At 40.4% G+C, this 15,498-nt stretch overlaps 2 protein-coding genes across 2 annotated transcripts in view; one reads left to right on the top strand and one right to left on the bottom strand.

The window, feature by feature from the left end:
* LOC126251683 (protein argonaute-2) overlaps positions 1–1,736 on the bottom strand; it is a 238,385-nt gene extending 236,649 nt beyond the window's left edge. Inside the window, exon 1 of the mRNA XM_049952270.1 lies at positions 1,625–1,736. Coding sequence (XP_049808227.1) covers positions 1,625–1,736 — 112 coding nt within the window. The remainder of the gene's footprint in view (positions 1–1,624) is intronic.
* LOC126251690 (39S ribosomal protein L53, mitochondrial) lies at positions 1,082–2,269 on the top strand. The gene is made up of 3 exons (XM_049952279.1): positions 1,082–1,267; positions 1,767–1,879; positions 1,975–2,269. The coding sequence occupies exons 1-3, from the start codon at positions 1,122–1,124 to the stop codon at positions 2,127–2,129; spliced, it is 414 nt and encodes a 137-aa protein (XP_049808236.1). The 5' UTR covers positions 1,082–1,121; the 3' UTR covers positions 2,130–2,269.
* Positions 2,270–15,498: the final 13,229 nt, after the last annotated feature.

Raw genomic sequence — 15,498 nt, 5'->3', positions numbered from 1 at the left:
TACAAGGAAGAAAAGGAAGAGAAAATCCAAAAACTTTTAACCATTTCTTTGCATAAATTATCAAAAATGACAAATTCAGCCCTTGCACAGTTCCCGCAATAAATTAAAAATATTTTGATAATTACTGCCTACGGGCATGAATTTTAATGTAGGCACATGACCGACAGAAAATAGATGAAATGATGTGGTTGCTGCAAACAGAGTTTTAACTGCATGAATAAAATGTCTTAAGCTAATCAATAGCTGCTCTAGGTGTAAACTAAAAGATTCAATTATAGCACTAAGAAAATAAGGGTGCAAATCATTTCTTTGACATATGCCTGTAATGTTTAATCCCTTATGTTCCATACCGCGTAATCTGCGGAGGCCCTGAAGCGTTATTTCATTTTGATACTTTACATCCTTCCTCAGAAGTTGTTATAAACCTAACCAAAACTACTTTCGCTGCAAATTGAATGACACTATCAAATGATAAATGGCTTCTTTAAACAAGCGATACAGTAATCTAAACTCTTGTAAATTACTCTTTTCTTGTACAATTTACCATTTGCGTGTTATGTGTGTCACAACAACTATTAAAAACAAAGGGTGACCTCAAACATCGTCTTTGCACAGAATGTTGATGTTTATCATAACGCACACAAATCATAAAATCGTAGGTCTGTATACTTACGTTGTCCAACAGGAAACATATTTGTTTCAGATCACCAAAATAAATACTAAGTGGGTAATAAATAATATAACTATGTCCCCCCGCGCTCGATGACCTCTCACTTGCGAATTATCAACATGGCGAGTGATGACGTCACTAGTATTATCCATCAGGGGTGTTCCATTGGCTAATCACAAGAAATACCAACATAGCAACCTGCAAGTTGGTATGTTGAGACGTCTACTTGCAGAAAAAGACAAACGAAAATGTACTAATAGTAAACGCTTTACACACAGTTTGGCTACAGAATACAATTTTGTACTGTACATTAATTATGTAATGCGAATGTAAAAAAACCTCCAGCAAAAAATGTGAATCCATAATAGTCGATATGCACCAACACGTGCAAGTTTGCTGAGCGAAACAGTAAACACTACTGAATGTTGGTGGTACTGCGTCAAATACAGCTATGTCTATCTACAATTCCGGAACGTTCACAAGATCTAGTGGACTTATCAGCGCGATTTCGAAACAGTTACGCTCTGTGACTCTGAAACCTGTTAAAAAGATTTCAGTCAAATTTGATCCGTTCCAAGAAAATGTCACAGAAACGAGGTAAGTTATACACAAACGGCAGAAGGCGTGCTCAAGTGAGAAGCCTTGACGATTCGCATTTGTCAAACGTTGTCTTAGCAGACGAAAAATCGATACAACGGACGATACCCAACTGAACGGATGATACATTTGGCTTTGGTCGAATGTAGTACGAGACTCCTGCGTAGCCGTATGTATATCTTAACATTACTAAATATCTCATACGTAGAGAGAAAACTGTTCGATAGTGCTAGAGAAGGCTATTTTAATCGCTGTGGGGGAACAGAGAGAGAGAACCTGTAACGATTCTGCGTTTCTACAAACGCGGCTTCTCACGATTAGTTTTGATTGTATAACTCATAATTAAACATTACTTACCACCACACTGTCCACAGCCATAATTTTTGCCTAGCATGGAGATAATTTCCCTTCTGCCAGTGCTAGCTGCTTCTATTGTTGGTACAGTCAGCTTTTGCCTTCCGGCTGCCATTTTCACCTGAAAACAACAATTTTGTTTCAGAAACTTCCTGTTCCACATTTCTTCCCCTAAGATATTGTCGTCAAATACTAGTTGCGCCATCAAGACAGACATTCTTTGTGACCGAAGCGAACCCATCATAAGCTTCTTTCTTGGTAAGTGTTATTTATTTACATACAACTTTATTTATTTTGTAAAATCGGTGTTTTACAAGAAAAATCATGGAAGATTGTTCCTTTTCAATTTGCAGTTAATGGTGAATCAGTGATTTTCAAAAGCAAGAACCTGACAGCCTTGGAACTGTTGCAATTGTACAACAAGCACATAACACCCCTTGCACCAGCTGAACAGCCTGCCTCAACAGTAAAGACTAAATCTGAAAGAAAGGCTGCAGGGAGACGATAAAAGAAGAAAATTTTGAAAATCATGGCTAGGCACCGAGATCAGTATAGTTTGAGACTTATTGACACACTATACAATCAGGTCCCAGCATTTACAGACATATTTGATGAAGAGACTTGGTATATATTTTGTGCATGTTTTGTTGCAGGTACTATTCTAGTTGCCTTCATACTATCCCGATTTATAACAATAAAACCTGTGGAATAGAGTGTTACCTGTGTGTGCATTTAAATATGTAAAATTATGTAAATTCAGTTGCTTCTGTCACACTTTTCAAGCACATTATTTTGGAATGTTTTTGATCCACCAAACAGTAATATCACTAACATTATATTTTGAGTGTAGTGTCGGAAAGTTATGTGAAAGTGTTAAGCTGAAATTCAGGACTGCTATATGTTTTAACCAATTAGTTTATTCTGTTTATCTGTGGAAAGTCATGTGAAAGTAGTAAGCTGAAATTCAGGACTGCTACATGTTGTAATCAATTGGTCCATTCTGTTTAGCTTAATAAAGTTTAATAAAGGGCAGCTTAAAATATTTCATTAACAATAATGCATATAAACAAACCTGTGTGTGTGTCACAAGAGATGATCTTCCCATACCACAACAAAAAAAGGTAACATTCTATATCTGTAGTACATCTGGTGTCACTGCTTAACAACTAAGCTGACGCCCACAGTAAAATTTCCTTTTGGAAAATTTTACAGAAATATTCTTTACAACTGATGTAACGGAAGCAAAAGAGCTTTATTTTCTTTGTGACAATTGTTATGCAAAATACGCCTGGAAAATATGTGACTGTAACTTAGCATTTAATGGAGAGAAATTTTAAAGAGTAATCTTCCTACTAAATGAAAGAGGAAATTGTTTCTCCTTTCCTGTACAATCATGAAAACTTATTGTTTATTTGGTTAGTTCCATACATTTGTGCTGAAAAGTTTAAGGTGTCTGTTATGGAAACGTAAAACGCATTTACGTATAGCTAGCCATTTACTGCGTCAAAACCTGAGAAACATTTGAAACTAGGGTTGACAATTTTATAATGTTGCAAGTTCATACCGAACATCTGACACTGTAAAAGCACCTTGGTAATCAAGCAGTTAAGTCATTCTTTCGATGCTAATTCCCCTGACGCATCTGCCATTTCTTGGATCTTCCTTTCGACATATATAAGCGATGTATTTCAGATTGATAAGAGCAATCTTGACATCTTTAATAATCAAGATGAAAATTAAAAAAACTTTAATGAAGTTATCATCCAACCGGATTATTAAGTTTTACAGATCGCTATGGATACAATAACTGCTCTACCGGGTATAGAAGTGATCATATTTGTCGCTGGTAGCCATTTCATTCTCGTGTACTACCGGGAAAAAAAGACTAAACAATATTAAAGTCATCTTTCTTTGGGCTTTCTTACATCGGTCCCCAACTATCGCTTTATTAAACTACAAAAGATGACAGCTCTTGACGTGATCCACGATACAAAGCAGGCCAATAAAAAATACACGACCTACGTTAAGGCGACATTGGAAAGCTCAAGGACGCTGATAACTACGTAAACAAAAATAAGAAAGTGGTTCCCTATTTAACCAAACAGGAACTGAGACAAAGGATGTACTTTACTTACTGTCGTTTACTGCGCCGTATCCCTTTTATAGGAACGAAAATGCTTAAGTTGGTGCATTCTGATCACATTGTAAACATGGTGGTACTGCGTATTGCCGCTGTTCATCGCGTAACCACTATTCCTTCCCCCGCCGGAAAGCATGGCAGCGACGCTTTCGCCGTCCAAGGTCTCTAAATCGATAACAGCTTTCCGTCGCGTTCATCTTGTTTATTAACAACGGCAATGATAATTCTCCTAGCGGAATGTTACACAACTATATTGACAACACCGCACCACAGACGATTAAGTACACTTCTTTATGTTCACACTTGTTTGTATATATGCAGCTCAGCTGTTATAAACAAATCCCTTTAAACGGTACTGGTTTACAGGAACAGCACACAATAGTGATATGCAGTGATCCGTGCTGTAACTTCCAACTGGCATCTGCAGTGAACTTGACAATAACAGTACTCCTATTCAACCATTAGCGTTAGCAGTGAAAGCTTCGCTTTGAGTATGAGAACTAACACGACGTCTCACTGTTCACCTGTGCCTCTGTGTGCAGGACAATTGTTTGGCCGAGGCCATTTCACCACTCCGCGCACGGGATTGGTTCCCGCCATCAGAAATTAATACACTAGCACGTGTTGCTATGACGTCAGAACAAAAAAAAGTTGGTTGCCGGTGTACTGTCTAGTGCTACGAACTCGGAAGAAAATGTAGGAACAGTGTCATTGATAATTGTTTGTTTAGGGTATATCGGCTGCGATCTCTTGCATTACGAACCGGTAACATTCAACAGTATTGCGCTTCATCTAATTTTTCATATTCGTTGCACAATTGTCTCTAAAAAGAGGAGACATAAAATTCAATGATTCAGCTCCACTAACGGCGAAACATACATACTTATTACCTGCTAATTTATAAGTAAACTGATGTAAGTTACTCGTAAAACAGAAAACAGTTCGATGTGTGTTCAATCGTGTATGTATGTGTGTGTTTCGTGGACGTGTAACGGTGACGAAGTACGCATACCGGTAATGCAAAAGTAAAGTGCTGAATGGCGTGTTGTTTTGAATGAGTCGCGTTTATTATCGTGTGCGGCGCATTTTACAAATGGTTTACAATCTTCTCAGTAAGACGAACAGTCTGGCATCTGCACATAGCAAGTATCACCATACCGTCCTTAGCAATGCCCATAAAAAGTTAGTGATGTTACTGCGTGAGCTATATTCCCGTATGGAGATGTATTGACCAAATATTGCGTTCTGGACAAGTGAACTGTTTATACGTTCGCGTTGTTGACTGAGACCTTATCAGGAATAAATTTTGAACTATCCTATTTAGACTCACGGTTTAGTTACTGGAAGAACTGTTTTGCCATATTGACCAAATTTTGCTTCTGCACGAGTGTCCTGTTTACGTTCGTGCTGTTGAATGGGACCTTTTCAGAAATAAATTTTGAACTATTTAGACTCACGGTTTAATTTGCAAAGTGACATAGCTTTATAAAACAGCATGCAACTGAACATGACGCTATTTAGATTCAGTGTGCTTCCAGGCGGCTGCATTGCACGTTGTTTTGCCGCACAACGTACCGGCAGTATGGGGAAATAACGAAGTCAGAATGAAGCATCCAGTACAAAACAAACAAATTGTATTCCATGGACCATTTGCACTAATGTCAAATGTAACGTGTTTCATATATAATGAACTATATTTATGGTTGCACTTCAGTGGAGTGTGTAGTTAAATTCTTACTGATGAGTCATCATCAATATACTTGACAATACAAATAAAATATCAACAGCTATGGCACAGTTATAGGGTCAGACACCAATTAGTGGTGGTGACTCTCAAGTCAGCAGTGCAGTATTTTAAACTTAATTAAATAATTAGGATATTTATAAGTTTGCTCGGGATATCCACTGTTTGTGGAGACATCTGTGTGGATTTCTGTCAAATGTAAGCTTCCCATTTTGGTTGAGGCGTGCAACACTGGAGCCTTGGGCAACTTTTCTGACCCAGTTTAGACGCAGTGTAAGGAAACAAATGAACCCAATGCAACTCAATTGCAAAACCTTCCAGTCTCATAAGAGAATGCACTGTACAAAAAAGTAAAGGATCAACCAATAAAGGAAAATATGGTTGAGTGTTTTTAAACAAGAAATAAATTAAAACACGCACAACCTTAACATGAAATTATAAAGAAAGTCACCCAAATTTGGAAAGAGTTGGTGGTACACCAGTTGCTGTTTTACACCCTCTTGGTAGCTTAATGTCTACTTGACAGTATTGGTTTATATTGTACATAAATGGTTTATGTGTGTGCTATAAGACTAGGTACCTGTTTACTGTGGCCAGTAGGTCTACATTACTATTTGCCATGCAGCTAACAGGTATGCTTTGATAACATTCAGCAGGAGCTGACAAGGCACATAATGATACAAAGTGCACAATAGATTATGTTTTATTGTCAGCTTAGTGCTGGGCACACGTCTGTTTTATGTGGCATCTTATATACATTGGCTTTTTTAGCTCATGTCAAAGAATTTGCTGACAATTACGTTATATTGCCCTTATTCATCTTGAGGCTGAAACTTTTGTGTCCATGCTTGGTTACTAATAAATATGTTTTTGGATGGTATACACCTGGGTTAAAGAAGAAAAAGTAGTGTTTTGCTCAAAGCAAGTCCTATCCAAAACCAAATTTATCTCTGACTGATTGAAAAATAGAAGCCTTCAGAAAACATGGTTAGATGCCAATGTAATTTTGTTCATGTACACACCATTGGCATGTATGTAAATAATTAGAGTTGCAGTTCTCTGTGACAGGTGGAGAACATTAGTGTTCATGTTTAATGCCTGGGGGGGGGGGGGGGGGATATGTATGGAGCACGAGCAGCATTAGATGTTGAGTGATCATTGCGAAGCCCGCAGAGACGCCCTGTACTCATAGGAGACTGCATTATCAGCACCGACAGAGTTTGAAAGGGGCCTCATTGTTGGTTTGCATTTGGTGAGCTGATTGAATCATGCAATATCCGGATTGATGGGGCATTTAAATGTGGCAGCAGGCCAATATTGGTTGAGATGAGGGCAGACGTACTCATTGTCAAGGCTCCAGTGGACTCCCAGTAACATTCTATGTCATCTTGCACCACTGATCAGAGACTAGCAGCATTCAGACTAGAGAATTACTGTCCCATGCATAGGCTACCATTAACACAAAGAGCTGTGTTTGGAGTGGTGCTGTTACAGGGAAGTATGGACTGCTGATGGTGTCGCATTTTGTGCAGCAATGAACCATGGTTCTGCACTACCCAGTATGATCACTTTCAAGTAAGGTGACAACCTGAAGAGAGGTCCTTTCTTCCAGTATTTTGGTTGTGTGTGTTTGTGGGAGGGGGGAGGCACTAGTGCATGTGTGCAAGCTGTCTGACAATAAAGAAAGTGAGATCATGACAGTATGAACCCACTTACCAGTACGATATAGCACCCTCTCCGGCCTGTATGTGTGCACTGGTTGGGTTGGGAAAGTGTCGTAAAGCTGTTTTGTCCTATACTGAGACAAACTGGCCCACAATTCTTGCAACTGCTTCTTAACATCATGGGTATTGGCACCGGGACAGAGTTGACCTTCAACTGCTCCCATATATGTCCTACCAGGGGCATGTCTGGAAATCTTGCTGGTCATGGAAGTACTTGAACATCATCATCTATCCTGTTAAAAAATTGCACCACAGTAATGTCATGAAAGGTAACACATGAAGACGTAGGATATCAATGACATACTGTTAGGCCATCAGAGATTCCTCAGTCACAAGCCTACCACTTGTGATCTGAAGTCATACCCAATGGCTGCCCACACCATGGCATCAGGAGTATCATAACTTTGTCTCCTGAAAACATTGGTAGCATGGGACCCCTCTTCAGATTGGCACTATACTCACTGACAATGGTCATCTGAGGCTGTGCAGAACCATAGTTCATTGGTGAACATGTTGCAACACCCTTCATCAGCAATCCATGCTTTCCAGTCACAGCATCAATCCAGACTAGCTGTTTGTGTTGTGATGTTAATGACAGCCTAGATGCACGGAACATTAATTTCCTAGTCCAGTTGCTGGTAGACTTCAACCATCGATGCAGGGTGACACAGAATGTTGCTGAGTGTCCATTCTTCTCTTGTGATTTCCATTTCTTCAGAGAGAGATGATCAGCCACTTCATTCTTCCTTATTCAGCATTGTTCCGTCTTAATGCAAGTGTCTGCACCAACTACACCTCTTAATGGAAGTGTCTGCACCAACTAACCATTTGTGTCAAGTGAAGGTGCACTGTATACTTCCACCAACTCAGCGTGGGTGATTCCCCTTCAAATGCAGAAAACAAATCACGCTGTGCTACTCCTTTTTAACAATTGGCTGTGCTTCCTATAGCAGCGTGGCTACAGTACTGTGGCATGTGAATTTCACTATGTATTTTAGACATATACTAAACAAAACAAAAAATAGCAATAATAATAATAATTATTATTATTATTATTATGCAACTTTTTTAGGTGATAATCAAAACTTTATTACTGCACCATGTAAGACAGAGTCTGTCTCTTGTGTAGACAGTAACATTATACAGGGAGGGGCAAAAAAAGTGGCCTGGAGAACAGAGTTCCAGGGTACAAAGAAAAACAGCAGAGGAAAGGAAATACAATACTAACCTGACTAGTCTGTTGCAGTTCTTGAAGACTATGAGGATCGTTGCAATACACCTTAGACTTGAGGGCTCCCCACACGAAGTACACCTAATCGCTCACTGACAGATCAGGTGGCCTGTGTGTCCAGCTAGGGCTGCGACCAGATTGACCTCTGCTAACAGCTCTGTCAGACATAAAGATTGTGTAAATGTGCTTCCAAGGTTTTGTCAGTTGTATGGGCAGTTGCTCCATTTGTTCGAAGTAACTGTAGGTCCTTTCCTCTTCTGTTAATGCTGCCACAAATGGTTTCAAAATGTTGGCAATGTAACTTGCTGAAGTCAGCGTCCAATGAAAGAAGATGGGACCAATAATGTGGTGTGCAGACATTACACACCAAACCCTAACCTCCAGATCATGCAGTGGTGTTTCATGGAAATTATGCAGACCTCTGCTGGCCGTAACCTGAGATTATGTGAGTCGACATAACCACTCAGGTGAAACTAGGCGCCATCAGACATAAAGAACAGATCCAGGTACAAGCCGTTCGGTGTTATCTCAGTGAACAGCCACTAAAAACTGGAGGCATTGAGGAGCATGTGCTGGTTTTAATGCATGAACAACAGAGACTTAGTAGGCATGCATGTGCAGGTCCAGGCGGAGTATTCGTCCGCATAATCGACGTTATGTGCATGTCTCTTGTGACAGGCTGCGTGTTGATTTGGTAGGACTCTTAAGCATTTGCTGGTGAACTGCAGCCACATTTTCTGGTGTGCGGGTACGTTTTGGAATGTTTTTTGACTTGTTCAAAACAGATCCTGTCTGATATCATTTTCGGACCAAGTGTTGCATAGCACTCTTACTGGCACTTTGACACCATTAAGCTTCTCAGAAAACAGCAGATCACACTATTTCCATGACATCTTTGTCACAAAACTTTCCACAATAAACACCTACTGCTCCACTGTGCGTAACATCTTCCCCTTTGCACTGCTACACTCACGTTGACGCAGCCCGCACTAAGCTCTCAACCAGTGTGGATCACATGACGTGGTGAGATTATACACATACATTCACGTCGAATCATATCCATTCATCCAGGCCACTTTTATTCATTCATCCAGGCCACTTTTATGTGCCCCATCCTGTACACAGGAAATTAAAATGCCTGTGATCCTGCCATAATTACAGAAACCAGAGGGTACAGTAACAGCATACTTCAAAATAGTAAACCTCTATCCAAAATAGAAGAATGTAAATTAGATACACTGTCAACTAGGTTTGATTCTGGGTCCACTACTGTTCTTGACCTGTATGTTTCATTGCCAAGAGATTAAGACTGTTAAGAATATGTTTACTCCCTTTTTGAACCAACAGATATTAAATTCCAGAAAGGTTAAAAGATTTTTACTGTCTGTCATATTTGCAAGTGACACAAGTATATCAATCAACAATCTGCACTGAATGTGTGTGGGGGTGGGGGAGGGGGGGGGTGACAATTTTAATAATAGTCATATTTAATTTCTAACAAACAAACAAAAATTTCCAGATGTGACAGGAATAGGCATAAGGGAGATACATATAACATTTTTTATGTTCAAAAAACAAAGATGATGTGACTTACCAAACGAAAGCGCTGGCATGTCGATAGACACACAAACAAACACAAACATACACACAAAATTCAAGCTTTCGCAACAAACTGTTGCCTCATCAGAAAAGAGGGAAGGAGAGGGAAAGACGAAAGGAAGTGGATTTTAAGGGAGAGGGTAAGGAGTCATTCCAATCCCGGGAGCAGAAAGACTTACCTTAGGGGGAAAAAAGGACGGGTATACACTCGCACACACACACATATCCATCCACACATATACAGACACAAGCAGACATATTTAAAGACCTGCTTGTGTCTGTATATGTGTGGATGGATATGTGTGTGTGTGCGAGTGTATACCCGTCCTTTTTTCCCCCTAAGGTAAGTCTTTCTGCTCCCGGGATTGGAATGACTCCTTACCCTCTCCCTTAAAACCCACTTCCTTTCGTCTTTCCCTCTCCTTCCCTCTTTCTTGATGAGGCAACAGTTTGTTGCGAAAGCTTGAATTTTGTGTGTATGTTTGTGTTTGTTTGTGTGTCTATCGACGTGCCAGCGCTTTCGTTTGGTAAGTCACATCATCTTTGTTTTTAGATATATTTTTCCCATGTGGAATGTTTCCCTCTATTAATTCATTTTTTATGTTCATGTATATATGAAGCTGAAAATGAATCTCCCAGGCTGTGGCTAAGCTGTGTCTTCACAATATCCTTACTTTTAGTTGTACAATTCATGCAGCTTTTGCAGGAGAACTGCAGTGGAGTTTGGACGGTAGGAGACAAGATACTGGCGGAGAGAAAGCTGTGAGGATAGGTCGTGGTCGTGCTTGGATAGTTGATAGAGCCCTTGCCCTCAAAAGGCAAAGGTCCCACATTCAAATCTTGGTCTGGCACACAGTTTTAATCTGTCAGGAAGTTTCATATCAGCACACACTCTGCTGCAGAGTGAAAATTTCATTCTGGAATCTGCTCATTCGTGTGAGCACAAGGAGACAGGCAGCTTACCCAAAGAGAATAATTTCTTTCTCAGAAAACAGTTTTCTTCACCTTAGGCTGACAAACAGGAAGGAAGATTAGAGTTTAAAAGTCCCATCAATGACAAGGTTATAGAGACAGAGCACAAGCCTTAGGTTTTGCAACAAAATTGACCATGATATTTTCAAAGGAACCATCCTGGCATTTCCCTTAAATGATATGGGATTCGCCTATGCAGTTTGTGGAAACTTAAATCTGAGTGACAGTTTCAGCCTCTGCCCTCCTGAATGAGAGTCCGATGTCTTAACAGTGTGCCACCTGATCCAATCATAGGTATATCTATAGGTGTCAACTGTTAATTGTTGTTATTCTACAGCCAATCACCATTTGGCAAGCTAATGCTACAATGATGATGAATCCATCAAAGTGCTGTACTGAATATTCTTGATCAACTTTCAATCATCTGCCTGTCAAATAAGTTTTAAGACTGGACTTCTTGAGACTCGCAACAAAGCTTTGAGATGCCAAACCAACATCATCAGCATTCAAGACACAGTAAAAAGACCACACAACATGTATGGTGGTGAGACATCGTCAGATGAAGATAAAACATTGAGATGCTTACTTGGTGAACCTTGCAGTTGTGTTCCCGTTCTGTACACAAGCCATTGTTAGGTCACAGCGGAGATGTAACTAACACTTTAGTGTAGAAACTGCCAGAAGTTAGTTGAAGCCAGTGTCCAAATGTGTAAAAGGGTGGGTGACACTGACGAAGTCCCACTTGGCTCAGAATTTAAGTATGAGTGAATTTTAGAGTATTAACATGGCCGCTTGCCATCCAAAGGCCAACACTTTACTACTCTCTCACGTCCTCAATGCGTTACCTGAAGACTGCACTGCACCAAACTTGACTACCGAATCCTTTGCCAACTCTACATAAAGTGTCTCCAAACTCAACTCCCTCCCAAGTCCTTCCTTGCTCCTAAGAGCGATCCGCAAGCCAGAATGTTCAAGCACCTGTCCTCTCACACCTATGAGAATTTGCATTCCATGAGCCACCATTTGAATAATAATAATAATAATAATAATAGTGTTACGAACTTGATATATGCCTTAAATAAAAGCTCTTTCTCTTCTGGATTTATTAAGGTCAATCACAATATTCTATCTATAAAAGCTTATACCTAAATCATTAATCCTGCATATAATACATACATGGTTTAACCAAATAAAAAGGAATATACTTAAAACACATGAAGTTGTAAATTTGCCGTGATGGTATCAAATCTTAGGATAATTTATTTTTGTAAGTTACAAGCATTAATATTGGCTGGGTTAACTTTTAGTTAAATAAATCAGAAAACAACTAATAATGTAGACAAATGTATTACTTTAACATAAGGCAATACATGAGAAGTACCATGCTAAGTTTCTTTTTTGTGTTACTGTGGAGCATATGATGACCTGATACATTTACAGAATTGAATAATATTTAAGCTATATAAAACTGGAATAAACAAATTATATACAAATGGGTGGTTTTTTTGCGATGATAGCTGCAGTGCTAGGGTATCGTCCGACACCATGTTTATCACAATTGTGTCAATTGTTGAATAGTTAATCATTTTAAGAGCATTCATTCACTATGATCACTTAACTTCTGTTGTTTCTGTCATAATTTAATATTAAAAGTCTTAATAAATGCAGCTCAGTGTCATGGGTACATTGATCCAATTGGATTTGCACTACGGCTAGACATCAAATTACAACTGAATTATAAAGTATTTGAAGGTAACCATCTTCCATCATGTTGCAAATGCCACCATTGTACAAATCACACACACCAGCCCAGGCTTGCTGTCTGCCAGCCACTTACTGCTTCTTGGGGAGAACCACTGATTAGCTGCCACTGAGCGCTTGTTTTGTTGGCGACTGCATGGGCTGCTGTTAATCTCTCCAGCATATGCTGGACAGAAGATTCCACATCATTTTAGGTGGATCCATGTATGGATTCCTGAGTGCAAAGATGTACAGAGCTGCCCTAGGTCTTGTGCTGGACTACCTGCAGGTAGTAAGCTGCGGGGTCCCACATTATCAGGATTTGTGTAAAAAGATTTTACCACATTAATCCATTCCTCCTGCTGTACATTTTACAATAATAATATTTATGATTGTGCATATGTGGGCTTTATAAGACTTTTCCACTAAGTACAAAAGGAGTGTCTGTGCGCATTTTAAATGCAGTTGCTTGTTCCTAATGAAAGACTATAATAAAATCCCCAAGATTTTATCCAAGTCTGATGTTACTAGATAACAAAGATGATTTTCTACCACCAAGAATGTTTCATTGGTGTATCTTATTCACTTATAACACATACTACAAATGCTCGATATAGAGGCTTATAGTTAATTTAGATGAAAGTGTTAACATCAGTAGCTGAAATATTACAGTTTTTTTAATGCTAGGGCTTTTTTCTGTTATGCTGTTCAGCTGTTGGAAATGCAGCATTTTGTATTTACGTATACTATGTAGTTAGTATGTTACATCATGTACTTTGTTATACATCTTCCACACTGCATCAGTTAACAGCACATTGTTGGTAGCTCATCTGTTTGTCCTCCGGCCACGAGGCAGCAGTAAGTATGTCAGCAAGCAGTCTCATTGAGACGGCAGTGGAGTGTCGGCTGCCCAGGACCTGGGCAGTCAGGAATTCCCTAGTTTACAGCCTGTGGACAGCAATAGTGGCAGCAACACAATTATATCAAAAACTCCTAGGCTGCAGCTGACAAAGATTATGTGCAACTACGTGGCCCAGTTGGTTAGTGACAGGTTGGGCATTCGGCTTTACATACCAGTGCCCAGAGCTGACTATGTGGAAGGAACTATGTTTCTGTGTGGCTTGGAATCATCAGGAAAGGAGTCAGTGATCACGGTCCACCTGTTTCCATGCAGCAGTTGATCACTGCCCCAGACTCACAAAATTTAGCAGTACAGAACCTGCAGCTTCCGCTGAGGTTTCTGTGTACACAAGGCCATTGACTGGCTGCGACTGCGACCTGATTATGGCTCTGGTCAGTGTTCCCTGATGATACAGCTGCTACAAGTGCTCGACAGGATTTTGAATTTGGAAGCCCTTCAGGATTCTGTAATGCCATGTAATATTCATCATACTATTCCAATATTGCATGTGCTTGATGATTCCATGCATTATCATCTTGAACATTACTATTGTAATATTATGCTATTCACCATATAGTGGAGATGCTGAGTCTCAGATAGGCACAATAAAAAAGAAAGTAAGCTTTCAGCCAACAAGGGCTTTGTTGTTCATTCAAATGCAACTCACACACGCATGACAACAGTTTCTGGCTGTTAAGGCCAGACTACGAGCAGCAGCACATTATGGGAGAAGCAGCCAGATGGTGGGGGTAAGGATGAGGCCAGAGCAGGGAGCGGGAGAGATATCAGGATAGGAGTAGGGGACGGTAAAGTGCTGCTTGTGGGAGCATACAGGGACAAGGTGGATAGAGAGTAGGTCAGCTAGATGCAGTCGGGAGGTTGGACAGAGTGGGTGGCGGCGGGGGGGGGGGGGGGGGTAGTGGAAAAGTAGAGAAGTAAAATGACTGTGGGTGAATTGGTAGAATAGAAGGCTGTGTAGTGCTGGTATGGGAACAGAGAGGGGCTAGATGGGTAAGGACAATGACTAATGAAGGTTGATGCCAGGAGGGTAATGGGAATGTTGGATATACTGCAGGGAAAGTTCCCACCTGCACAATTCAGAAATCTGGTGCTGGTGAGAACCTACCCTCCTGAAAGGTACCAGCCATTTCGTTGAGCAATCCTCCACAGTTCCTGTTCTTTTACCGCATGGTGCCCTGCTTGTGACCATTGATGCCATCTCCCTTTACACTAACATCCCTAATGCCCATGGCCTTACTGTTAGGAAACACTACCTTTCCCAATGCCTGACAGATTCCAAACATACAATGTCCTTCCTAGTCACCATGACCAATTATATCCTCACCCACAATTACCTCTTCATAGGTACAGCTATGGTCACCCACATGGCACCATCCTATGCCGAACTATTCATGGCCCATCTAGAGGAATCATTCCTAAACACCCAGAATCCCAAACCCCCCCACCTGGTTCACATTCATTGACGACATCTTTGTGATCTGGATTGAGTGTGAAGATATACTATCCACATTCCTCCAGAACCTCAATGCCTTCTCCCCCATTCGCTTCACCATGTTCTACTGAACCCAACAAGCCACCTTCCTCAATGTTGACCTCCACTCAAAGATAGCTACATCAGTACCTCTATCCATATCAAACCTACCAACCACTAGCAATACCTCCACTTTGACAGCTGCCACCCATTCCATATCAAGAAGTCCCTTCCATACAGTGTAGGCATCCGTGGCCGTCACATCTGTAAGGCATCTGTGGCCGTCACATCTGTAAGGCATCCGTGGCTGTCACATCTGTAGTATCAAGCAGTC

This window comes from Schistocerca nitens, chromosome 1 (genome assembly GCF_023898315.1).
Source record: "Schistocerca nitens isolate TAMUIC-IGC-003100 chromosome 1, iqSchNite1.1, whole genome shotgun sequence".
NCBI lineage: Eukaryota > Metazoa > Arthropoda > Insecta > Orthoptera > Acrididae > Schistocerca > Schistocerca nitens.
This window is presented reverse-complemented; position numbering and strand designations above follow the sequence as displayed.

Excerpts from the sequence above, each read along its gene's own strand:
- LOC126251690 (XM_049952279.1), top strand. The coding sequence starts at position 1,122 with ATGTCTATCTACAATTCCGGAACGTTCACAAGATCTAGTGGACTTATC. Across the intron at positions 1,268-1,766 it reads GAAAATGTCACAGAAACGAG|AAACTTCCTGTTCCACATTT; the intron begins GTAAGTTATACA and ends ATTTTGTTTCAG. Across the intron at positions 1,880-1,974 it reads CATCATAAGCTTCTTTCTTG|TTAATGGTGAATCAGTGATT; the intron begins GTAAGTGTTATT and ends TTCAATTTGCAG.